The sequence below is a fragment of the Sinohyriopsis cumingii genome, chromosome 7, assembly GCF_028554795.1.
Source record: "Sinohyriopsis cumingii isolate HCF-2022 chromosome 7, ASM2855479v2, whole genome shotgun sequence".
NCBI classification, from domain to species: Eukaryota; Metazoa; Mollusca; class Bivalvia; order Unionida; family Unionidae; genus Sinohyriopsis; species Sinohyriopsis cumingii.
The window spans coordinates 136732794-136760267 of record NC_142967.1 but is presented as its reverse complement, the minus strand read 5'-3'; the positions used below and the strand labels follow the sequence as shown (position 1 = coordinate 136760267).

Sequence of the window (27474 nt, the reverse complement as noted above, 5' to 3'; positions counted from 1 at the left end):
AAGTACAGCGCATAGCTTACATGTAATATGATAAAGACGTATTAAGAAGAACGTAGCTACATATGTACATTATCTGAATAGAACATAGTTTTTACTTTCAACGGCAAATGCGAGGCAGTTTAAATCAAGCACAGTAACATAAACACCTCTCAGCTGCGTGGAATAGGAGCCATTGAAGCCCATTATATGTGAAACATTGACGGGCACACGATTGTTTTCCAGGTAATAACTTCCTCTTGCTATCTTGTAATGTGATATTTCGCACCTAAAGCTACCTGTAAAGTCCGATGAAAAGGTATGTAAGAAATTAATTTCAGCCATATTGCAAAAATTCTGTTTTACTAAAATTGTTTAGAGGTAATGAATTTTTAATTCATGTATGTTCATGTTATGTTTTTATTGTCCATATTATGTTATTAGTATCATTCTATATGAAATCATACACTGATTGTCTTAATAAAAAAGGATATACATTAAAATGCCGATTATCCAGACGCAAACTGTCCAGATTATTTCCTCCTACAGACTTGTACTGTGTCCATCGAAATGTTAATTACAATTTATATATATTGCTGTGGAACAAGAAAAGATCATTATAAAGAGAAACAAAAAGCAATATGATCAATTTTTTAATATGAGTCAAACGACTAATGTGGTGACAAGAACGTTATGTGACGCAAAACACAAGAGCGTGGTGACAAGAACGTAACGTGACGCCCAAAATAAGAACGTGGTGCCAGGAACGTAACGTGACGCCCAACACAAGAAAAGAAGTGTAAACTCAAGTGCACCATATTTTGATGATGAGTTGATTGATTATTATACATCATCATCATCACTATCATCACCATCACCCCTGTGATCGCCATCATCACTATCATCACCATCACCACTATGATCGCCATCACTACTATCATCACCAGCACAACTATCATCGCCATCACCAAGAGATTCAAATGCAGTTCAAGACTGAACGTTGTTCTATAGCATCTGAAGATTATTTCCATATCCGACCTGTGAGCAAGATGACTTTCAGACGACGCGTGTAGTGCGTCCCATGGTGGCAGTCGGAGCTCAGGCAGATGAAACCGATACACCGATTTCGATAAGTGAGTCTTGGATCCACCGACGACTGGGACGAAGAAAGACTTAGATCAACACTGTAACTGTCACAAATACTCCACAGTGATCCTAAAGATACATCAAGGTATGATGGGCAATTTCTTTGGAATCATTATTCAGAAAAATGAACCCATTAAAAGCAAGCAAGCCATGAACGAAACTATGACCATTTACGCCAAATCAGCATATTTCTTTTCCTTTTCTCACGATAATGGTTTTTCCCCATATAATATAACTGATTATATATTTCATAGTGAGATACTGAATTATGGCTGTGAGAGAAGGGTGATATTGCCAATGTGGCAATACTACTTTTATCGCCACAGTGATGATATCACTTTTGGAACTGCTTTTTGTTTCCTTTTGTAAGTATATATGTTATTTATGTACAGCTGATTGGAGATTTTTTAATATCTTGTTCTTTGTTAACGGCGCTGTTCTACACTGGCGTTGGTCAACTGACAGTAGCCGGATTTCGTTCTTAAAGATTTTGACCCAATAACACACGATATCAAGTGATGACATTACACCTGTTGAAAAGCCTAACCCTGGCGATATGGCCCATTTAGTGGCATCACCTCAAACGTATCGGATATTTATATCGGGGAGCAAAGGAATTTGAAACATAGAACAATGGACCGACATCCAGTGGACAGGGGTTGATAGTTTGCTCATTGTGTGAATTTCAACACATACTAAGCATTTTCTTCCTTGTCCTTTCCGCTCTAATCTGATTTTTAAACAGGTTGTGACATGAGAGGAATAACCACAGATCTCACTAAGATAAAGTCAAAAAAAAAAAAAAAATAGATCGAAATTCATGTGTCGCACATTCTAAGAAGTACGAACTTCAAAGACAATACGCTCGCATATTTTGTCAGGTAACTTTACTGGTAAACGTTACAGATTTTGCTTACAAAACTTGAGAGATACTGGATACTCAGCCGTCTACGTGAAGGAATATTGTACCGGATAGGAGAGTGGTGTTTACTACATAACTTGGATACTGCCTTTTCTACAGCGTCCTGTGTTATCAACAATTGGTAAATATAATTTCTTTTACTTTTCTATTTTGTTTCCTCAAATATTTACATATCAAAATCGTATTCGCGTCTAAAGCCATCTTGTTCCTGATCAAAAAAATAATTTTCATTCTACCAGTTAACAAATCTTTCATTTAAAATATAAGTAACTATTTTTGTGTGGACTGGTAAACTTCTAATCCCTCAATACAAATTTCAGGCATAATTTTATTTCTACTGTTTTTGAATGGGTGCAATAAAAACTGTCGTCCAGCATTAAGGAAAGCATCTGAAATGAAATAATTTCTTGAAAAAAAAACCGCTAAATTAGGTACCGTGATATATCCAGTTGCCTTGAAAAATCACTCGGAGGTTGTTAATAGCAACATATTATCCTGGTGTTAAACTTTGTATCACGTGATATACGTCTTCTTCTTTTGTCTTCAGTTTCATAGAGTATCCACTGTTTCGTTTAGCTTGAAATTTTGATCCACGTCATGATGTATATCACATAAATCTGTCAAGTACTGGTAGCATCTAGTTTTCAGTTTAACGCGGTGTTTGGACATTATGAAGCGTCTCCATACATTTGCAATCTTTCTCTAAAGGTACTTTTTAAGAATTGACCCTGCATGATTATGTTTATGTGCATATTTCTAAGGTGCTTTTAGATATCTACAGCATCCGGTGCCCGCTTCTTTGTTGATTTACAATCCTCCTCATTCCAGATATATCTGTTGGCCGAAACCCGTTCACTTCTTTTATTTATATCAGTTTTATCTTCTATACTGATTGAAAAGTGCTCTCCTTACAATTATTTAATGTATTATTCTCCAGCATAATGAGAATAGTAGGACATTTTTCAGAAGGTGATGAACTGACTTTGTTGAGAAAAAAATATTTCTTTGTGTTTCATTCGAAATATATCTGTCTATTGGAGAAATATTTTCATTATTTTCAGTTACAAAGAAAATGGAATAAACTAGATCCAAAAATGAAATATTAGTTTTGTGAATGGATTAAATTCCATTGCGAATCCTGAAGACGGTTAAACATGATTGATTTAATATTAGGTACTCTATGGGTCTAGCTGAATTGTCATATATGCATGTAAAGTTCCAATGATTTGTCATCCCCAGATCTACCATTTGCAATCCTCACTGCAGATAGCCGACATAATTTTAGTAAATTCACATCATCGGTGGCAGGGGACATTTTTGTAAATTGGCTCCTCTCAAATTTCTTAACTTAAGGCTATGGTGTGACTTTTTGAGCTATTATTGTGTAATAATTAAAGATATGGATATTTTGGCGAATTAGGTCTTCCGGTTTGTGTTGTTCTTGAAACTGATGAGAGGCGTATTCAGCTCATGTTGTCGCTACATAGTATGTAGCCAGTGAAATACCAATAGTCGGCAAGGAAGCAGAGCTAGCCACTCGTAGAGACGTTGGTTCAAGGCAAGCAGAATATCTCATAAACTGCCTGTATGACAACTATTTTCAATTGCATCAAGTTACACAATGTTACATCAAGTTACACAATGTTACATCAAGTACACAATGCTTTTAAAAAATTTCACTATGTGAGAATCAAAAATGGCGTTTGGACATGCATGTATAAATTTGGGACAGGGGTGAAACAACTTTTTATTCAATGAATTCCCACTGACTTGTCAGGTCAAGTGAATGATATTCTTATGTTTGGTTTTGTTATACCTAACCAAAAATATCAACCTTTTTGACCACACTCATGTATTGTAATTTTTATGAATTTATATTAGGCAGGTGTATGCAACATTAAATTAGTGCATACAATCTATCCTTTGCACCCATACTGATGGATTTCTTTTCTGTCCAAGTTAGCACTCCCACCTCGTCTACATACGCGGTATCCTTATCAGTGATATTGTTACTATAATACATATATTAATTGTTACTATAATACATATATTAATTGTTACTATAATACATATATTAATTGTTACTATAATACATATATTAATTGTTACTATAATACATATATTAATTGTTACTATAATACATATATTAAGTCCTGATTTTTTGGAGGTATAACATCAACCTCTACATCAATATTAAATCTGAGATTTGGATACAACTCTATGATGTGCCGGTTCTTTTACAGTTACGGTAATCAAGTCTTCTTATGCATGTATAAGGTACTCATTAGAGGGGAAAAATAGGCGTGTAAGACTAAGCCAATCTACTCATTAGAGGTGAATAATGGGTGTGTAAGACTAGGAGTAGTGAAGTCGGACACCCTAGCCTCAATGGGAATTAGCATTAAAAACACCCCTGGGCCACTCTAGCCTCAATGAGAAATTTAACATTACGGAAACCCCTGGGCCACTCTAGCCTCAAGGGGAATTTAACATGGGAAAAAGTCTTGGGCCACTCTAGCCTCAAGGGGAATTTAACATGGGGAAAAAGTCTTGGGCCACTCTAGCCTCAAGGGGAATTTAACATGGGGAATTTTAACATGGATGGAACTGTAGAGTGTCAAGGGGAATTGAACATGGTGGAACTGTTTAGGGACAATGATGGTAAAGGGTCAAAGACAACAGAGACAGAGACATACATACACTAGTACAAGCGTGAGATTTATATATAAAGCATTACCAAGACCTGAAATCTTGCTGGGATGTTCAAAAATTTGCATAATTGTAATGATGCTATAAATAGCTATAATCAAGGAAATGCTCAACGACAAAATGGATGTGACTAAAAGTAACGCTAAAATGACGAAATTGTCCAAGAATTTAAAGGAAAATAAACATATCCCCGAAAAGTAAGTTACAATGGTTTAGACTAAAATGAATAAAATTAGTAACTACTTACAATATCAACTTGTGTGACGATCGTGGATAAACACCCATGTATCTATTTATAGCTATAATCAGCTGAAATTCCTATGAAATCTCACTATCTATTTTATAGCTACAACTTGTGGGTTATTCCTTTGGAAAACCCCACTATCTTTTTATAGCCTCAGCTTGAGTGACGTTCCTGTTTATGAACTCTAGTACATATGTATAGGTACAACCTGTGGAAAACCCCAAGTCCATATTTATAGTCTCAAAATTTCCAGCGTCAGTGACGTCACTGTACTGGAAACTAGGGGATAAATGGCAACAGTGTTGCAAGTGGCTGACCTGAATACGCGCTACTGTAGGTAGGCAGGTAGAATGTATTTGATAGGGATAAAGGGAGTTTTATAGGGACAAACAGAGACCAACACACACACACACACACACACACACACACACACACACACACACCACAGAGGGAAGAAGAAAAAACAAACCCAAAATATACTATTCACACAGGGAAGAGGAAAAAACAAAACAAATATACTATCCAGACGTTCTTACACTAACACACACACACACACACACACACACACAGATCGAAGAATAAAACCAAAACTGAAATATACTATCCATACAAACGTACGCCAACGAATACAAACCCCAAATATACTATCCATACAAACGTACGTGAACGCATACAAACCCCAAATATACTATCCACACAAACGTACGCGAACGCATACAAACCCCAAATATACTATCGACACAAACGTACACGAACGCATACAAACCCCAAATATACTGTCCATACAAACGTACGCGAACGCATACAAACCCCAAATATACTATCCACACAACGTCGCTAACGCGTACAAACCCAAAATATACTATCCACACAGACGTACGCGAACGCATACAAACCCCAAATATACTATCCACACAAACGTACGCGAACGCATACAAACCCCAAATATACTGTGCATACAAACGTACGCGAACGCATACAAACCCCAAATATACTATCCACACAACGTCGCTAACGCGTACAAACCCAAAATATACTATCCACACAAACGTACGCGAACGCATACAAACCCCAAATATACTGTCCATACAAACGTACGCGAACGCATATAAACCCCAAATATACTATCCACACAACGTCGCTAACGCACAAAAACCCAAAATATACTATCCACACGGAAGGGAGGGAAAACAAACCCAAAATATGCTATCCACACGGAAAGGAGGGAAAACAAAACAAATATACTATCCATACAAGCGTACGCGAACGCATACAAACCCCAAATATACTATCCACACAACGTCGCTAACGCGTACAAACCCCAAATATACTATCCACACAGAAGGGAGATAATACAAACCCCAAATATACTATCTACACATGGAAGAGGAAGAATACAAATCCCATACCTACTATCCAAACGGAGGTGAGATGTAAATAAAATAATCCCCATATCTACAATCTACGCAGAGGGAAGAAATAAATAACCCAATATGCACTATCCTCAAAGAGGGAAGAGGAAAAAGCCATAATATACTAACCACACAGAGGGAAGAAGAAAACCATTATACACTATCAACACGGAGTGAAGAAATAACCCTTTATATATACTATCAACATAGAATGAAGAAAATAACCCATTATATTCCATCAACACAGTGAAGAAGAAAACGTTTTTTGAAAGCACCTAAGCCCTCACCTGCAATGACCAACTCTGCCAAGCACCTACACCCCACCCCCACTCCCAACACTACAAAACCCATTTAACCCGTTATTGTATGGCATCAGTGTGTGATTTAGGAAACATCAAGACACAAAATGATGGATGAATAGACTGACTATTGTTTACCGACTTGCATGCCTAAGGAGCTTGCGTGAAGAAAAACATCCTTCCATTTCAAGTCTAACTAAAACATGATCCAGAGGGATAGAGAGAAGTGAAAGAGCACAGTTTCATAAAGTGTGAGTAAAAACAAAACACGCCATCCTTATTATACAATGTCAAGACAAGAGACACTTACGTTTTCTTTCTGGTCTATTCTCTTTTAGAAGGTAGTATGAAATTTCACATCAGGGCCAATGCATCGGCTCACATTGTCAATTTTTTTCATTTCCATGTCTTCACTGGCACAAGTTCTTCCTCATCTTCAATTTCTTCTTCTTCTGAATCCCTCTTCTCTTTTTCGTCTTGTTTCTGTTTCTTCTCTTTTCTCGTAGGGCACTCTGAATCCCAGTGTCCTTTCTCCCGACAACGATATTAGGTATCTTGACTTTTGTCTCTCTTTCTTAGACGAAGCAGGTATTCTGGAGACAAATACCCATTTACCTTTGCAGATATAGCAAACTTCATTAGCACTTACACACTTTCGTATGACTCTCATCAAATCAACGACCAAAAGAGTAAGTTTTGTTGCCACTTTCGCCTGTGAATTATGCTTTCGTATGACTTTTAGCAAATATTTGACCAGCAGGTCGATCTGTGCTGACTCTTCCATCTTCTTGATCGTTTGAGAGTGGAGTGAATACTCTGACACTAAGACACTCTCCCTATATAGAGGGACCTGCTGCGTATGAAACCTAGTCAAATGTAATTTTGCAATAAGATGAAACGATTTCATTGAGAAAGTAAAAGGCAATGATGTACCGTATCGCCTCACACAAAACCTGAAGTGTTAGTTCAAATCCGTGTCAGCGATTTCGAAGACGACATAACTGAGCTTTAATCAATGCTCTCCAATTATGCCACAAAACCACAAATCCTGATTCACGCCAAAAGAAATTTCGTTCGGTCCATAAAAAATAGTATCACATCTGAGAAACTCAAAAACGAACTTCCAGAAAACTGAGAACGACGGCTTACACCTACAACGTAAATTTATGAGTTCAAGTAGTGCGTAAAACTTAGTCAAATTACATTTTTATAGTCAAGACGAAACGATCTCTTTTCGAACAAGAAAGCAGACACCAAGCGACAATAGCGATCCGTGTCACACAACACTTTTCAAAATGTATATTATCAGAGATTTGTTCTAGCGATCTGCACGGTTAAATTAAATGTTGATGTATTTTGCAATAAGACGGACACAATTTCCATGGGATCGCCCATGGTACGATTGTTCGTGCATTAGTTTAATTTTTTAAAATATTTTTTTATATAAATCGCCTATAGGATAGACCCAGTAAAGCATGGCCATTCTCGTCACTGTGTGAATAGCTACTCAAGTCAATTCGAAGTGAACGCGGTAAGAATATAAGTATAGCCAATGAAATGGCTTACAACGGGTGATGCATTGTTTTGTTCTAGGACTCTGTGGCATAATACTCCCTTTGCTCTTGCGTTGTTACCATTACAGTGCAGACAGACTGAAATGTGAACTTACAAGCCCTCTTTGTGTATTGTACCATTTCTTCTTACCACATCAAAATACTGAGCGTCACAGTATTGGTTCGCGTTTTCAAGCTGACCATTTTTTTATATCTCACTTAAACATTTTAACATAAACACTCACACTCACATCGGTAGAGTCAGAACAGACGTGTTATAGTATTGAGGGGCATGTTATCTTTTTTTTTTCTTCAAACTAATAAATTTGGGGTTTGTATGAAGTAAAGAACCGAAAGTACAGTGAACCTCAAGGATGATGACCCAATCTGTCTGTCTATTGATGCGTGTATTTACTTAAGAAGAAATATGACCTCTAAAACACAAAGAGATACTGCAAGCATGATTAGAATGAACACAACGATGTTTTCCTTCACGCCCGTGTAATTTAGAGTTTCAATCTTCTTTCAAGACAAACTTGGTCTCCTTTTGTAGGGCTTGAAAAAAAAAACTGAAAAATCTTAAGCACTTTGCTATAAATAATTTCATCAACAGACTAAACAACATAAATACCGTTACAACACTAGAAAGCCTTAAATCTTCTATCAAAAAGAAATGCATCAAAAAATTAAAGATTAACGATAACTAACCAATGAAACCGAATTTAACAAAGGCAATGACATGTGAAGAAATGTCTCTCACTTTGGAAAGGTAGGCGATTGTAATCTGTCATGCACCATCAACTTGAAATAAAATTATAAACAGAGAGAAATCTGAATTCAAAATTCAGTTGTTTTTCTTTCAAAATTGTTTCGTTTCTTTTTTGGAACAAATCTAAACACTAATATAGAGTGGAAAAGGGAAAATGCACATACAAGCTTTGATATTTCTGAAAAAATGAGGGATATTCCTAACGTTCATAACCACCTATATATGCTTGGACTTGTATGTGACTTATTCACAAAACAAGATGTACATATTTCTGGTCAAGCTGCAAGTGTGTGCGTGTTTTGAAAAATGGTAAAAATTGGATATACAATTTTTTCGTGACACTTATAAAGTGAAGAGTCTGTGCAAGTGTCAAAAGCCAAAGTCATATAACTTTTGTATTTTGTACGGCTTGTAAAGATTTCCACTTTAGAAAGTGTGAAGTATCACAAGTCATTATCACAAACAGAAGTGGAACATAGGGGCTTGCAAGAAAGAAAATAACCCAGACAGTTGGTGTCATCAAGAGTGCTAGAGACGGTACCCGAACTTGCTTGCTTGCTTACTTGAATTAAAGTGATTTTCGCTCCAATGGAGCATGTATCACTGGTTTAATCACGCACCGCGTGATTTTTAATTACTCCTGGGGAAGGAAAGAGAACCTCATCCCCCAGGCTTTTATGTACTCACAGACTACTTTTAAATTTAGCCACTCAGGTGTAGGACTAACTAGTCCTTAACAACCTGACTGAAAGGCTTTAAACATGAGTGGGAATAGTCTCACCACACACTCATTTTTCTTAGTTGGTTTGAAATGTCTCAGGTGTCAACCCAAGTAGTATGTAAAGCCCGCTACGATTGGTCGGCAGCTATGACGTCACATTAGGACACATGGGCGTGTGGCAGGTGGAAATCGTTCCACATTCTGCCACGTGTACGATGTCCGAGCATGGTAAAGGAGGAAAAAGGTGCTCAGCAAGCCATGGATGTTAAGTACTCCCCAAAACGCCAGCCCGTGCTTATTTCAAATCAAGTCCCGTTTTTGCTAATGGACAATAAAAAGTACCAATAATGTGTTAACCAACTGTGCAATTAGTTCAAATCTAACGAGTCTGTTAAATTTCCTACTTCCTAACGTATCTATCTAATATTAGTACTTAGTGTACATAAAAATAGCCATACTGGTCTTATTTAAATTAATATGTCTAAGCGACATATACAAGTTTTGTCACTGTTAGGTTTAACAAGTTAAGTTTGTTGTGGTGTTCCAATGGGTCAAGTTTGTTTCGAGAATAGTTTAGTCAAGGAGGGATACCAAGCCAAATATGGTTCCCTATTTAATAAAAGGCAATCTTTTGGAGCCCTAAAAAGGGCTGGTTTTTTCTGCTAGAAGGTACCACGTCTCTCTTTCGCCCTCACGATCTTTCCCGCACTCCTAGTCTCATGGTTCTTGATATCAGGAAATGCGTAGCTATGATGGGCGACACTGTGAGCAGCGGCTTCTACCAGTTGACTGAGGGGGTATCCAGTGTAGGCTTGTCTGTAGAATTGGGGGGGGGGAGAACTCTGACCCCAAATCCCCATTGAGAAGGTCTTGGTTTAAAGGTGTCTAGAGATTTGTAGGCAACGTATTGTATGGCTCTTATGCACTGCCTTGCTTTGTTGACGTCATACAATGCTTGATCTAGCCCCATTTCGGTGTACTTCTCAACGTGGGTCAGCGTCCCCCTCGCGTACGTTTGTATGGATAGTATATTTGGGGTTTGTATGCGTTCGCGTACGTTTGTATGAATAGTATATTTTAGTTTTGGTTTTATTCTTCGATCTGTGTGTGTGTGTGTGTGTGTTAGTGTAAGAACGTCTGGATAGTATATTTGTTGGTTTTTTTCCTCTTCCCTGTGTGAAAAGTATATTTTGGGTTTGTTTTTTCTTCTTCCCTCTGTGGTGTGTGTGTGTGTGTGTGTGTGTTGGTCTCTGTTTGTCCCTATAAAACTCCCTTTATCCCTATCAAATACATTCTACCTGCCTACCTACAGTAGCGCGTATTCAGGTCAGCCACTTGCAACACTGTTGCCATTTATCCCCTAGTTTCCAGTACAGTGACGTCACTGACGCTGGAAATTTTGAGACTATAAATATGGACTTGGGGTTTTCCACAGGTTGTACCTATACATATGTACTAGAGTTCATAAACAGGAACGTCACTCAAGCTGAGGCTATTAAAAGATAGTGGGGTTTTCCAAAGGAATAACCCACAAGTTGTAGCTATAAAATAGATAGTGAGATTTCATAGGAATTTCAGCTGATTATAGCTATAAATAGATACATGGGTGTTTATCCACGATCGTCACACAAGTTGATATTGTAAGTAGTTACTAATTTTATTCAATTTAGTCTAAACCATTGTAACTTACTTTTCGGGGATATGTTTATTTTCCTTTAAATTCTTGGACAATTTCGTCATTTTAGCGTTACTTTTAGTCACATCCATTTTGTCGTTGAGCATTTCCTTGATTATAGCTATTTATAGCATCATTACAATTATGCAAATTTTTGAACACCCCAGCAAGATTTCAGGTCTTGGCAATGCTTTATATATAAATCTCACGCTTGTACTAGTGTATGTATGTCTCTGTCTCTGTTGTCTTTGACCCTTTACCATCATTGTCCCTAAACATTCCCACCATGTTCAATTCCCCTCGACGCTCTACAGTTCCATCCATGTTAAAATTCCCCATGTTAAATTCCCCTTGAGGCTAGAGTGGCCCAAGACTTTTTCCCCATGTTAAATTCCCCTTGAGGCTAGAGTGGCCCAAGACTTGTTCCCATGTTAAATTCCCCTTGAGGCTAGAGTGGCCCAGGGGTTTCCGTAATGTTAAATTTCCCATTGAGGCTAGAGTGGCCCAGGGGTGTTTTTAATGCTAATTCCCATTGAGGTTAGGGTGGCCCACTTTACTACTATTAGGTCAAGATCTATTCGTTAGAGGTGAATATTAGGCATTTAATACTATGTCAGTCTATTCATTGGAGAAGAATATTAAGTTTGTAGGACTAAGTCAGTCTACTCAGTAGATGCGAATGAAAGGTTTTTAATACGATGCCATTCTACTCTTTAGAGGTGAATATTATATGTTTAAGACTAGGTCAAGATATAATCATTAGAGATGAATATTACCTTTGTGAAACTAAGTCAATCTACTCATTAGAGGCGAATAAAGGTGCTTAATACTATGTCATTCTATTCATTAGAGGTGAATATTTTGCATTTAAGATTAAATCAAGATCTACACATTAGAGGTGAATGCAATATGTTTAATACTATACCAGTCTATTCTTTAGAGGTGAAAATGACATTTGGAACACATAGTCAATCTACTCATTAGAGGTGAATACAAGGCGTTTAATACAAGGTCAAATTCTACTCATTAGAGGGGAATATCAGGTATGTATTACTAAGTTGAAGTCTACTCGTTAGAGGTGTATATTAGGTGTGTAAGACTAAGTCAGTCTACTCGTCAGAGGTGAATATTAGGTGTGTAAGACTAAGTCATTCTACTCGTTAGAGGTGTATATTAGGTGTGTAAGACTAAGCCAGTCTACTCGTTAGAGGTGAATATTAGGTGTGTAAGACTAAGTCAGTCTACTCGTCAGAGATGAATATTAGGTGTGTAAGACTACGTCAGTCTACTCGTTAGAGGTGAATGCCAGAGTTTATTACAAAGTTATAAGGTCATAATAATACAATTTATTACCCAGTAATATAACGTACTGTACAGTTTATTACCCAGTAATGCAACCTACTCTACAATTTATTACCCAGTAATATAACCTACTCTACAATTTATTACCCAGTAATATAACCTACTCAGATTTTGTGCAACGTACTTTGTTAGATGTAATTAACAGAACAAAGAACAGAGACGATGATCCGCCGGCAGATCAAAGTCTGTTTTTTTTTTTTTTTTTTTTTTTTGCAGCGGACTTTACTTGTAGGCGGTGGTATATGGTATTTTCAAAGACAATTTTAAGATTTGGATCTTTAATCCACACAACTGCTAACGTATGATTGGGTGATAACTTATAATGTATTAGATTGATCTGTACTTTATGGCTTATACGATTGATAAGGTATGACGTTAGTTTGTGTTGAAACTCAAGCATTTTTTTGTTGTATTTAAAGATTAAATATATTTATTTTGTACGTCTCAGAAAACTTACGTCATGATTAACAGTTTATAAAACAATTTCTGATCAATATATACATGAATCATTTTTAGTCTTGCATATCTTAGCCACACTGGGTTTTGAAAAAAGGGATTCGAATTGATGAGTATATGTCAGGTGAACACAAGTTTGGTTTCATGTTGTAAACAAAAACGCATCGTTCAAAAAGGTTTGAGACTCGCTATTATTCTCAAGCTTTACTCACTCTATTTACTTTCTACATATTTTTTTAAAAGTCATTTTTATATGAAATTTGATTAAAGATTTATCACAGGAAACGTGTTACTAAATTCCCTTCACCTCATTTTCCTCTTTTCTTTTTATCTCCTCGGTTTCCTTATTTCTCGTTATGAATATGTATTTGAGATGAAAAGATAAATAAAATGCTTCTTTTCCTTCCTGATATCATCATCACAATTATGATCATCAACCTCCTCTTCCTCATCGTTCCAATCACACAAACGTCAACAATGTTTTACATTTTTGCAGATACGGCAGGATCTATTACAGATGCGCAAATGACAGCAGGATATTCAGGTCAGCAGAAAACCATAAATATGTGTAAACTATTCTGGAGTTATTGGTTTTTCTGTTTTCAAATAACAAATAATATAGTATACATTTTATGACAATTTTCAGGAAATCGTACTTGAAACATGTGTTAGACAAGCTTTCGTAAAGAAAACAAAAACATAGTTGCCATCTTTAGCGACTTGGAGAAAGCTTGTGTCATCACATGGAAACACGGCACATCGAATGACCTATTCAAGCTTGGCCCGAGGGGCCGCCGCCTACTGAACGTTATCTGCAACTTTTGAAAGACAGACAGTTCTGAGATAAAGTAGGTAGCACCATTACTGAAAGCAATCCTCAGGAGATGGGTGTTCCACAGAGCAGCATATTGTCGGTCACTATATTTAAGATAAATAGTAACAACATAGGGATACGCCTTCATCTCTATTATATGTTAATGAATTTTAGGTCTGTTGTACTTTAAAGTGCAGGCATTCTTTTGGACTTCAGCTACAGATAAGCTTAAACAGAGTTCAGAAATGGGCAGAAGAAAACGGATCCCGACTTTTGAAATCTAAAAGCGTTTATATATATATATATATATATATATATATATATATATATATATATATATATATATATATATATATATATATATCGTATTCATAATGAAAAGCTATATCTCGACGGTTATCTTATTCCCGTTGTGAAGAAGACAGAAGTTTTAATTCTTATTTTTGACCCTGAACTAATGTTCATTCCAAACATTAGATACCTCAGGGAAAAATGCCAAACACCCTGCATTTAATACGAGTTGTGATAAATCAAACTTAGGAGCAATTAGGAAAGTCATTAGTAAAATCTAAATTAGACTATGACGCAATCATGTATGGACCACCTTGTAAATCCTACCCACGATTACTTTATTAAATACAGTCAGGCGCTGTATGGGCGCTTTTAGAACTTACCCCTCAGAAAGTCTCTATGCTGAGGTAAATTAACCATCACATTATCTCAGGCAAATGAGACTGTCCCTTCACTATGCTATCACATTATCATGTGATCCATCTCACCCCACATATGATGTAGTTTTCAGGCCCAAATACCAAAACCCTGTGCATATACACAGAGACCAAACGCTGTACACATACACAGAGACCAAAACCTTGTACACATACACAGAGACCAAACCCATGTACACATGCACAGAGAACAAACCCCTGAACACATACACAGAGACCAAACCCATGTACACATACACAGAGACCAAACCCCTGTACACGTACACAGAAACCAAACCCCTGTACACATTCAAAGAGACCAAGCCCCATTCCACCTTTTAGGATAAGAAGATGTTCTCACTTTAAAACATCAAGCATTAATGTTGTAAATACAGGAATATTCTCTATTTGAAAATCAACACCTTTGTTATCAACATTCCCCTCCCACCCGATCATTTTTGTTTGTTTTTGCCAATTCAGAAAGTACCAAGAAATGCTTTCTTTCAGAGTAAATGCATTGAAATCAGACCATTCTATCGTGGCCATATGAACCTGCATACAGACGGTTCAAAAGATGGAAACATCACTGGAGCAGCCTTTGCAACACCCCGTGGCACTTCAGTTTTTACTGCGGAAATTACAGTCAAACTAATGGCCTAAAAGTACATTGACATATAGCAAAGAAAACAAATTTGATTGCATTTCTGGACTCTTTTCACAGTGAACACCTTTGAAACTCTAAAACTGGCAATCCATTGATATTCCACATACAAAAGAAAAAAAAAGCATTCCTATAAAGTATTCTGTACTGTTGGCTACCAAGTCACATTTGTGCAAAGGCAATAAAAGGGAATATAAGGCAGCCAAATTTGCGATGCAGTCACCTGTTTCTGAATGGAATATTCCGTATCCTGACTTCAAATATTGTATAAACCTGCATTATCATCATAAATGGCAAATTGTATGAAATGAACTACACAAGTAAACTTAAGAAAATCAAAACCATTGTAGGTGAGTACCATTCCTTGTACCAGATTCGGTGGCATTGTACCAATCACGTATTGGGTTCGCACACCCGGTTCGTGCATATCTTATGATGGGTGAATCTCGACCAGAATGCATAGCATGCCAGTGTCTACTGACAGTGAACAAATTCTTGTCGAGTGCATCGACCTCCGCCTTGTGAAACAGAAGCATGTTGACGTAAACGGCATGAAGAATTTGTAAGAGAATATTGATTATACAGCAAATTGTAACGCTAAACGATTTTATATGTATTACCATATCTGATATTTTAAATACATTTTTTTAAATTTTAAGATCTTTGCGGTTGATACCTTATCTTCTACAACTTGATGTCTACATTTCCTTACAAGGATTTATCTTCCTGAATTTTTATCTTCAGAGAAATGTACGGAATACGTAGCCGTGGCTGTAGTCATATCCTTTCTATTGGGAGCCGTTACAGGAATCTTATTCGTGTTAATAGCATACATCCATAGGACCAAGCAGCTGTGAGTACACTAATAAATGATGTAATTCTATAGCTATCGTCCTAATATTGTTAAATCATTCGAATGCAGATGCCATAAAACTAGGGTCGATGCAATAAAGTAGAGCGGCTTGGACTGATAAACATCAATTAATTCAATGCACTTAGATCTATAAATTGTCAAATATGCGAAAAAATATGCCGATGTTGTGTGTATTAGAAATTATGATATATATATAGTTCCTTCTAGCATTCAATTCATTTAGCATATATTATTTTAAGCAATTACCTTAAATTTGACATAAATAAATATCTCATATACTTGCTTGAGTCAAACTGCAAACAAAATACACCCTAATCTGCCAGCGCATATTGCATCGGCAGATAAAGGTCTCTTTTGTTTGTTCTACTGCTCCTAACACACCTAGTAGACCCAGATCTGTCGAACATTATGCGAGGTCTATTTTACTGGATTCAATTTATAAGCAAGTATAGCCATAGCTATATTTGGACAGTCGAATATTGATTTAAAACTCATTTTTTCAGCTGCTTCAATAAAACGGATCAAGCAGAAAGTACTGTCGATGAGGATGCAACAGTTGACATAAAGGTATATTGAACATTATTAATCTTTTCTCACGGTATTTAGACTCTTCTGCTGAGAATAAATTTATCCAGCTGCTAATAACTCTATTCAGTTGCGAATAAATCGGTAAATACATTGTGTATGTGAGTGTGATTGTGTGTTTGTATGTGTGTAATTTGGATTTTTAATGTACCTATAAATATTTTCCAGTCATGCCGCTACGATTTCTGCAGTGTAGCAGTTTATAGTGATGTCTAGCACTGGTGCGTCGTGCAGCAGGCATGACACCAGGCTTACCAGTAATAACACTAACCTCTTAATGCTGAGCGCAAAGCAAAGCAGCTTCAAGTACCATTTTTTTTGGCAAGTCTTTGGTATGACTCGGCCGGGGTTCGAACCCGCGACCTCCCGCATCCAAGGCAGATGCTCCAAACACTTAAATAAATAAACTTAAATAAATAAGATGAAAATCAAATACTTCAACTTTTCTATAAAAACAAAAAGTGTTATATTGCAACATTGTCGAATGAATGAACACAGTTATTCTGAAAGCCTGAATTGTCTGCAATTTTTGCTAAGAATGTGTACCAGAAACGTTACTTTGTTACAATCCGTACCATTGGATGTAAATTCGGCTTAAGCAAGCACGGGGTAAACAACACTATCAATTGCTGGCAATCACATAACGCCTCGGGAAAACAAAATCATTTTTAACAGAAGTAAACACAGTAACAAGTACACTGACTAATTTTTTAACCATTGTTAGGTCAAATATTTATTTATCAGTTTTGACAAATGAGAAAGTTGTTTTTCTTGCTGTGATGGCTAGTGCTTATGGTCTTGATTGAATATAATGGGGTGTAAAATATTATTGTAAAGACGTTATTCTTACATCTGTCAAAGTAACAAATGTGAGGTGTATATAGCTAAGATTTCTTGTAATGTAAGGATGAGAGCAAAGTTTTAAGTAAATTTTGTTTCACCGAAAATAATTACCCAGTCATATTAACGTTATGGATAATAGCCTGCTACCTGGCGAATACAGCCCTAATAAAAGACGAAAATGGCCTTTCAATGTCTAGCTCACGTAGACAAAGGGCCATAACTCTTGCTAATTACCTCCACTTGACACTGCCAGATGTCGTTAGCTTGAACACTGAACAACATACTAGTGAGGATGCTGTTTGGAGGGTTTTTAGGTAATGTGATAAGTGGTAATCTTCATCAGGCGACTCTAATCTTGTGAGACCAACGAGTACGAGGAGAGTATAACTTATTTCAGCCACGAAGCTAGGGCTCGAGGGGCGATATCCTTTCCTCGGTTTTCACCGGAAGAAAGAGGCGCTTTCGCTGGCCACGACTAGTCTTTGTGCGTTTCAATCAGTGCCTGAGTGCACGAACATGATCTTGCATGGCCGCTGTTCTGGACCTCTCTATGGAAGTGAGTGAGCTTATGACGACTCCTTGATTGCCGACAGATGGTAACCAACGCAAAGCTTTATTGGTGGATGAGCTTCAAAGTACCAAACAAGTATCGTTTTGATATCAAGATCAGTTGTGTTTATCTCGTATCATCGTGCTGGATCCAACTATGCCGAGTACGATACCCCAGCAGGTAAAAAATTATGTAAGAGCATTAAATGATGGAGGAACATTAGTCAATCGGATCAAACCAAACAACAGTGAGAAGCAGAAGTTCTTCTGCGGCAAGCTAACATGTCCAATGAGACCATGTTTTTAATTCCTGATATGTACAAAATTCAAAACTTGTTTCAAGGACGGGATTTCCCAGACGGGCAAAGCAATCATATCAAAAACTTTTCTAATAACGAAGCTAATCAACGTATAGTGCTTTCACATTTTCCAGAAGTTCAGATTACGATCCTGGCGGTTTGAACATGGAACAAAGTGAATTATGATTCGCCTGTAACAGATGCATACTTCGCATCCTTTAGATTTCCAAGAAGTAATATTAAAATATTGCCGATCTTATGTGGACATTTTCTGACGTTGTTGTGAAAATAATGTCATTGATTATTTAGCAATCACAGAAGTATTTTTCTAAAGCTTGTAAATTAGTTTACCAAAAGAAGTTCATTCCCGAGAACGCACGAGCGCACTAACCATCCTACCACCTCAATCCATTCAAGCGGTCAGATTCGTGCTGGCTGTATTATTCGTGTGAAACTCAAGACAAGAGTATATAACATGCTAAAGACGGTGGTGTGAAACGAAGTTCTGTCTTATTATATGGATGGTTGAGAATTTTTAAAAAACCACAGATAGTGTACGAATTTCAAGGATATTAGTTTCGCGGATGTCCTTTTTGTTTCTCTCACCGAGACCCGAAACTTCCTGCCTCAAAATCCACAATGGTAACGTGACATGATAAAACATACCAATAAAGCAACATTGTAGAAAGTCAAGTATACCAACTAATAATATTCGGCAAACACGACCTAGTCTGATGTTTCGAAACAAATCCAGAAATATCATCGAAGAGTACAACGTGGTGGATATCGAACCTTTGAATCCATTTGTTTGGAGAACGTACCAATGCTATACCCTTGCTGTACAACCTGAGGAAATATCAAGGAGGACAAACCAAATACATCAATGTCTATTCCTTGAATCCTTGGGTGTGTCAGTGCAATCGATTCCGTATCAGACGCCCTGAAATGGTGATAGAACACATCAAAGTAGAACACATTCATGAGTACAAATGTTTGATCAAATGTCAATTTGTGTTACTAACTAATATGTACCATCTTGCTGTACCACGTTATTACCACGGACAACTAATGTTTCCTTTATGCCTTATGTGGGATGAATGTTTAACTAAGACCAACCATGTTGCCACGAAGACCCAGAACGCGCCTTGACAGGAGCAAGGGTGAGTGCCGAAATGTTTCCTACAAGTGAGCAACACGATCAAAATGGCGACACCAGTGAAGAGATTTTAGGGATACGTAATCGGTTTCTGAAATTGAAGCAAAATATTAATGGATACCCTTCTTGGTGCCTTACTCAAGAATATAAATACGAATTGAAAGAACAATGCTGATCACTTTTAAACACGTGGAGCAGAACGAAGGAGACGATCGTTTGCAAAAATGTAATGCTGAATTGTTTGTTGGTAAAACTAACTCAACGTCCGACATTTTCCAATTAAGAGCCTAACTTGTGTGGTCCGCAAATGACTGAATGTTCATCCTTCCAAAAAGCATTTAAAGAGTCGGTAGCGTTTTATCATTACACTTTTGTTATAGGCCAGAAAACCCCACACATGATAAACGTACTACGTAATATTCATTTCCATTACAAGGGAGACAAACTCACATTTCTCGACAAGCAGTCGCACCCTGTAAATGTTACTAACAGACATACTCATCCTGTGAACACCTTTCAATCCATTTATAGTCAAAGCATTACTCTCCCAATACGTATCCTAAAATCTTAATCTACGTAACACAGGAGCCCATGCTGACCCTCAAATGACATACATTATAACTGCCTTGAATTTAGATAAATATTAGTACACTGCACCCACGTGCTATAAACTGTAAGACATTTATATATTTATGTATTTCGTGCTGTTACATTCATTTAAATGTCCAAACCTCTGGTAAGATTTCCAAAACAGATCTACATTGTATAAACTTAAATCTTCGGGATTAGTCATGTGGTACAAAATGGTACGTTACAATCCATATTTTTATGAATCTTGTTATTTTTTTAAATTCATATAGATCGATATTGCTCCCTCCATGGAATAATAATATTGTTACTGCGTATAATATAAATAACATATTCGTCGCTACTTACTCCGTTTGTATAATCCTATGATAGTGACCAGTCCACAAAAAAATAGAACCGTCCATATCAGCGAACGCCGTTTCGTCACGTTGCAGTATGTATAGTGTAAGTAGTGACCATTCCATATCGGATATTAACGAGCTGATATCATATCAGAGGAGGACGACACATTACCAATGTTTCATTACAATGAATATGACAGTAGTTAATTGGTTATTACGACTATATGCACAAAAGAATACAGTTACATAGCAATGCCAATGTTAAATGTATTGGTAATGTAGGCCATATGCCAATACTAGTACAGTTAAATGACATGACAATAGTTTATTGGTAATGTAGGCCATATGCCAATACTAGTACAGTTAAATCACTTGACAATAGTTTATTGGTAATGTAGGCCATATGCCAATACTAGTACAGTTAAATCACTTGACAATAGTTTATTGGTAATGTAGGCCATATGCCAATACTAGTACAGTTAAATCACTTGACAATAGTTTATTGGTAATGTAGGCCATATGCCAATAATACTACAATTAAATGTCACTGTCAGTAGTTTATTGGTAATGTACGCCATATGTCCACATTAATACTACAGTTAAATGACACTGACAATAGTTTGTTTGTAATGTACGCCATAGGTCCACATTCATACTACAGTTAAATGACACTGGCAATAGTTTATTGGTAATGTACGCCATAGGCCCACATTAATACTACAGTTAAATGACACTGGCAATAGTTTATTGGTAATGTACGCCATAGGTCCACATTAATACTAGAGTTAAATGACAGACAATAGTTTATTGGTAAAGTATGCCATAGGTCCACATTAATACTACAAATTAGTAACAATACGGCATTAATATACAATTTACAATGAAGCGAAGTAAAAAAGAAAGAAAAAAGAAAGAAAAAGAAATCAAGCACATTCAATAGAAATATGTAAAAGGCCGAAACGGAAATGGCATTACATAAACTTGATATTTCATATAGGTATAAACAATATAGTATATTTACATGTTTTGTTGAATACCGAAAAGATACATTGTGCAAGTTAAAATAGTATGACACGGTTCTAAGACATCATCAGATTTCGTCACGTTGGTATTTTGTGCTTGAATTCCTGGTATAAATCTGTTTCTAAGATCTGCATAACATGGGCATTGTAAAACAACATGATATTCATCTTCTATTTGGTGTTTATCACATAACACACATATACGCTGATTTGATGTTGTTGTTGTTCTTGTTGTAGGGTTTAACGCCATTTTTCAGCACACGATAGGCTATACATGGCTGCCAGTATTAATGGTGGAGGAAGAACCCGGTAAAACCCCAAAAAGAACCACCGACCCACAAGAAGCTACCGGCAAACTTTCTCACATACCCACATTGGCCGAATCCTAGACTCGAACCCACGCAGAAAGAGGTGAGATGGCAGTGATCCGTAACGGAGAGCGCTTTAGACCACTCGGCCACTCAGGGCCCCCGCTGACTTGAAGGGATACTAATATGATGTCCATCCTCGGTAACTAAGTATGAGCGGAACATCATAGTCTGGGTAATTTCATTTTGCAGATGAGTCGGTAAATCAAATCCGTTATATAAAACTCAAGGGACAAAACTATAATGAAATGTATTATCTCGGTATGCCGAATGTGATTCGTTTAAAACTGAATTCCGTTCCTAAATTAAATTGTCTTTAAGACGTTGTCTGAAATTGAACAAAAATAAAGTTTCTTCTCCTACGACCTGTACGTAACAAATATAACCCAAATCCATATTTGAATAGTATATCCTAAACTTTCGAAACGCACTTGACTTGACCCGACTCATCCGTTGTTACAGCATTCTATAACATTCTTTTGGATAGCGGTTATAACCCATTCTCATCAACCTAAATCAATACGTAATAAATTTACAATAATAAGTAAAACATATAAGTAATCTTCGACAATCTTATCGTGATGAAAGGGAGTATGTATGCCTCAGAAGTGATATAAAAGTCTCGTTGCCGGCCATATAGAGTGAATGAAAGAAAAATAGTTTAATGTAATAAAAGCAATAGTTGCCTACGAAGGGGGAACTATCATTGTGTATGGGCTGCCCTTAGACAGTCAGTACGCAAATATATTGCATGGTACATAGGTAAGTATTGATTAATAAGACCAGGAGTAGATGCTACACAAAATAATGACAATCCAAAAAGATTCTAACAACTGGACAAAACGTTGCATAAGATAAGGTATGCAACACAATGTGCCCTGTCTGGTTAATCGAATACATTTCTCTTTATTTGGAGCCGGTTATAAAAAAAGGTCGTGACTCATTTATTACCATGTGTGTGTGTGTGTGTGTGTGTGTGTGTGTGTGTGTGTGTGTGTGATTTGTATTTTTAAGGTAGCTTTAACAATTTTTCAGTCATATTGCTACGATGTCTGCAGTGTGACAGTTTATAGTGATGTCTAGCACTGGGGCATCATGACGCAGACAAGTAGCATGATGTCCCACCCAGTCACACTATCCTGACACCAGGCCGACCAGTCCTAACACTAACCTCTTGATGCTGAGCGCCAAGCGAGGCAGCAGTTAGTACCATTTTTGTAAGTCGTTGGTATGACTCGGCCGGAGATCGAACCCACGACCTCCCGCATCCGAGGCGGACGCTCTAACCACTAGGACACCGGAGCGGTTTGTAACCTTGAGTTGCATGTCAGCTAAATGGGTTGAATGCAAGTAGTTTACTAGCAAGTGGACATCTAGTTTTACCGCAAGCTTATCAGTGTTGCAATCAAACTATTATGACAAGATTTAGTAATATTTATGCTGCTGTATTGATCTGTATTCGATTCCATGATAGTATTGCTCTGAAATATATAATCTGATCTGACAACATATATGCATATTTGACTTGATAGCGTGTTCTGTTTGTTTTAGTTTTCTGCTGAAAGAGCTTTGTCCAAGACATGCAATGAAAGTGTGAATGGTACGAAGCTCGAACCTGCCATTAGTGACAGCATAACCGACGTATGTCAATACGAGTCCCTGTCCTCCGATGCAAAGCAAAGCAAAGCTTATGATGCTTTGAAATACGAGAAAATAGCAAAAGGCCACCATAAATTAGCAGGACACACTTCTGTAGATTCCAATCATCATGACGGGAATTGGAAAGAAAAACTTCAAGACAGTAATGTGAACAATACCTACTTTATACTAGAGAAGGATAATGTCTGGAATACTCACTCCAGCAGAAAACGAAGACCCTCAACAACATATGAAACTATTGAGATAGGGAGCAGTAGCGATGGTTATCCTCTTTCAGTAACGTGGGTTGAACCAAGAATCGGCTCCGCACAGGACGTTCCCTTTTCTGGTGACAAGTCTGCTGATGAATGTGGTACACATGAATATATTATTTTGGAGGCAATACAAGACACTAATTGTACCGATGGCACCATAAATGTATCTACTCGAAGAAAAACTGACTCTCCTTTTTCAGTAAAGAAGGTCCAGCCCATAAATGGCTCCAAACGAGAAAATTCCTTTTTTGGTGAAAAGTGTACCGATGAATGTAGGTCACATGATTACGTTATTCTGAAGGCAGCAGAAGACGCAAACTCTACCGAAAATACCATAAATATATGTACTCCAAGACAAACTGATTCTCCTATTTCAAAAAGTAGGGTCGAATCATTAAGTGGCTCTCCACTCGAAATCTATTTTTCCTGTGACAAGTCTGCCGATGAATGTAGGTCACATGAATACTTTATTTTAGAGACAGCCGAAGAAACTAACTGTAAAAGAAACTCCCTGGATCTATATAGTCAGAGAGAAACTGACGATGGACTACGTCTCGTGGGTCATACGATAGATTTTCCAAACGAGGCGGATAGCGGTGTGTCCCAAATATAACCTGCAATGTGTAGTGTATCATATTCTATATAGCCAGAAGTATTAGACACGGTTTCGTCTACACAGACGAATTAATAAACAAAATATGAATGACCAAACTTTCAAAAATCGTTAAAATATGAGTGCTTCATTATGGAAATAACAAAGCGTATAGAATGATACTACATGAAGAACTCCAAACAACACAAGAAAACTGTGCAGTCTTTGATCAAACAACAAAACCTTAAGTATTTTGTACTGTATCACAAGACAAAATTAGCTCACACATAAGTAGATTTAACGGTAGATCAAATTATTTAACTGACGGCCCGACTGACTAATGGAGAGAGAGAGAGAGAGAGAGAGAGAGATGGAGGGGGGTGTCTTCAGGTATTTAAACAAAACATAAACTCCAAATAGAACACAGTACGATTACCTCCACCTAGGCAAGAACATTAGAGCGTGACCCATATCTCTCCAGACTTTTGCAACTTTTTATTATTGTTAAATACAGTATAATGACCATGTTATTGCACGTATTCGAACATAACTATTTGTATATCTAAGATTTTATTTGTCTAACTCACCAGCCAGTGGTGTGATAGAAAGTCTGCAATATAATAAAAGAGACAACGTATGAAATTTTAAGACAGTATCACAGTTTGTCAGATTCTCGTTTATCTGCCACTGTATGCCAATAATTTTCATTAATCTTACGACACGATACACCTCTGGTATACACCTCTGGTATGGTCAATCACAATGATTTCTGCTTCTAAATGTAGCTCCCAAATTTAAGTGAGTTTTCAGCCCAACAACTATCCCATACGGCATCAGCAAGTTCTTGTATGCTTGTGAAGCATGGACGCTCACATCAGAGCTACAAAGGATTCCAACCTTCGAAATGAGATGCTACCGCAAGATCTTTGGCATCTCATATGTTGACCATGTAACCAACGAAGAAGTCAACAACAGGATCTATCGAGACAGTCGGATCCTATGAAGACCTCTTGACCACTTTAAAAAAGCCTACACTGAAGTAGTAGGGTCATGTCTCAAGATCCTCTGGACTGGCAAAAACAGTCTTGCAAGGCACAGTGCGAGGGTGCAGAAGAAGAGGCAGACAGAAAAAAGAGGTGGGAAGGCAACATTGAGGAGTGGACATGCATGGGATTAGGAGATTCCAAAAGGGCAGTAGATAACATGGAACGATGGAGAGAACTGTTTGTAAAGTCAGCTGTGGTGCCCCAACGACTTCTTGGGTTAAAGGATTAATGATGATGATGATGATGATGATGATATTCTTTTAAGTGGTGAATGTATGCAAAGTATATTCTTTATAACCTTTTTCTTATGTTTGGTGCTAGAGTACTAAAATTTACGGCAGGGTGTTTATGGAAAGCAACAACGAAAATTTAGTCTTTTACTTTCAGTTCAGAAATAAACGAACTCTACCGTACGTGAAATTAACATTATCTCAATTTTAGCTGCATTGATGTCAACCAACAACTGCCAAGACTAATCTTCAATCATCTGTAAATCTTTGATCAGTACATAGTCATTTTCTTAAGTGTCATTTGACGAACACGCAACCTAACTTTCATCAGCATTTTAGTCTCGTTACACTCATAAAGTCATCGCTTATATCGTAAATATAGACGATAAATAATAACTGACCTACAAATGAACCCTATGGTACGCCAACCGTAACATACTAGCTACTTCGGCAGTATTTACAAACTCTGTTTGCAGTTTACCAGACAGGTAGTCAGAAAACTAAACAATGAGAAATCTATTAATATCACTGCACTTGAGTTTCATGTCAAGCATGATCAACTGTTTTAAAAAATCATAATAACCATACTCGTGCCATCCTTGTTGACACGCGCAGTTCGTGCACCATAGTACATAGATCTGAGCTGAAATGGAGTAGAATTGTTGGGACAAATACCAAATTGATATTTGAATTTATCACAGAGTCGGTACAGTTTTCCTATAGTATGTGGCGTTTCGTATTTTTTATATCTCAGCTGGTTACATATCACGTTGTGTGATTCTGATTAGTCCAAATAAGCGCACGAAATTATTGTGCAGCATTCTCTTTACTGATTGGCTGCAATCGCGTAAAACTTTTTAAACCTCGCCTTCTGGAAAGTATTGTTTTCACTATGAACATTTTGGTGGTCATTGTTCGACTCAAGTCACTCAAGGGAATTTAAAACAAGGTCTGGTCTGCCTGAATATGGCTTATGTACCCCCGGGGGCCCGTTACGTCCTTTTATAACATATCATTATACCAAAAATGACATAAACTCCAGGACAAGAACAACAACAACAAGAGTAACAGCATCACGAAAAACTAAGGGTATTGCTCAGTCGATATCGGGTGTATGTTATGGGGTGGAGGGGCGGTATACCTGTAACACTCTATATAAAAGAATGGTATAAACGTTAACTTATTGAAGTAAATAAACTCACCTCTGTTCCAACTGATAGAATTTTATCCAACCACAGCATATTTATGCAGTAAATATGTGATGCAATTCCGACTCAAAATAAAATTTGTTTATGTCTTTTCTAGTCTACTGTTCCAAATCAAATAATGAAAATATCAGATTACATAAACATTACAGTAAATATGGAAATTTTGCATCCAGTAATCCTCCTTTTACATGAATATCGCAACAGCGTAATGTTTAGTTCTGAAAGTGACACTTTATAGTAAACATAGATCGTCTACTGTACTCTAACCGATATTGTATCAAACAATGTGACACCACACGAATTGGACATTCTGTGCTCAAAAATGATTTTGTCTGTGTAAACTATCGTTTTTATTCGAAAGGATAATTGTTCTTTGATTCTAATTTGTACAAATGTGTAATATACTTTTAAACGTTAATAAAATTTCAACTTCG

At 37.0% G+C, this 27474-nt stretch overlaps 1 protein-coding gene across 4 annotated transcripts; it reads left to right on the top strand.

Annotated features, from left to right (window-relative positions):
- Nucleotides 1-27474, top strand: LOC149796210 (uncharacterized). 4 transcript variants are annotated; one of them, XM_089966162.1, is made up of 7 exons: nucleotides 1-222; nucleotides 2029-2165; nucleotides 12367-12469; nucleotides 13741-13788; nucleotides 16171-16279; nucleotides 16804-16867; nucleotides 23603-27474. In XM_089966162.1, exons 4-7 carry the CDS (start codon nucleotides 13770-13772, stop codon nucleotides 24575-24577), a joined length of 1167 nt encoding a protein of 388 aa, XP_089822288.1. In that variant the 5' UTR covers nucleotides 1-222; nucleotides 2029-2165; nucleotides 12367-12469; nucleotides 13741-13769; the 3' UTR covers nucleotides 24578-27474. The 4 variants fall into 4 exon arrangements, with proteins under 4 accessions (XP_089822288.1, XP_089822290.1, XP_089822291.1 ...); XM_089966164.1 differs by lacking the exon at nucleotides 12367-12469; XM_089966165.1 differs by lacking the exon at nucleotides 1-222 and having other exon boundaries at nucleotides 1668-2165.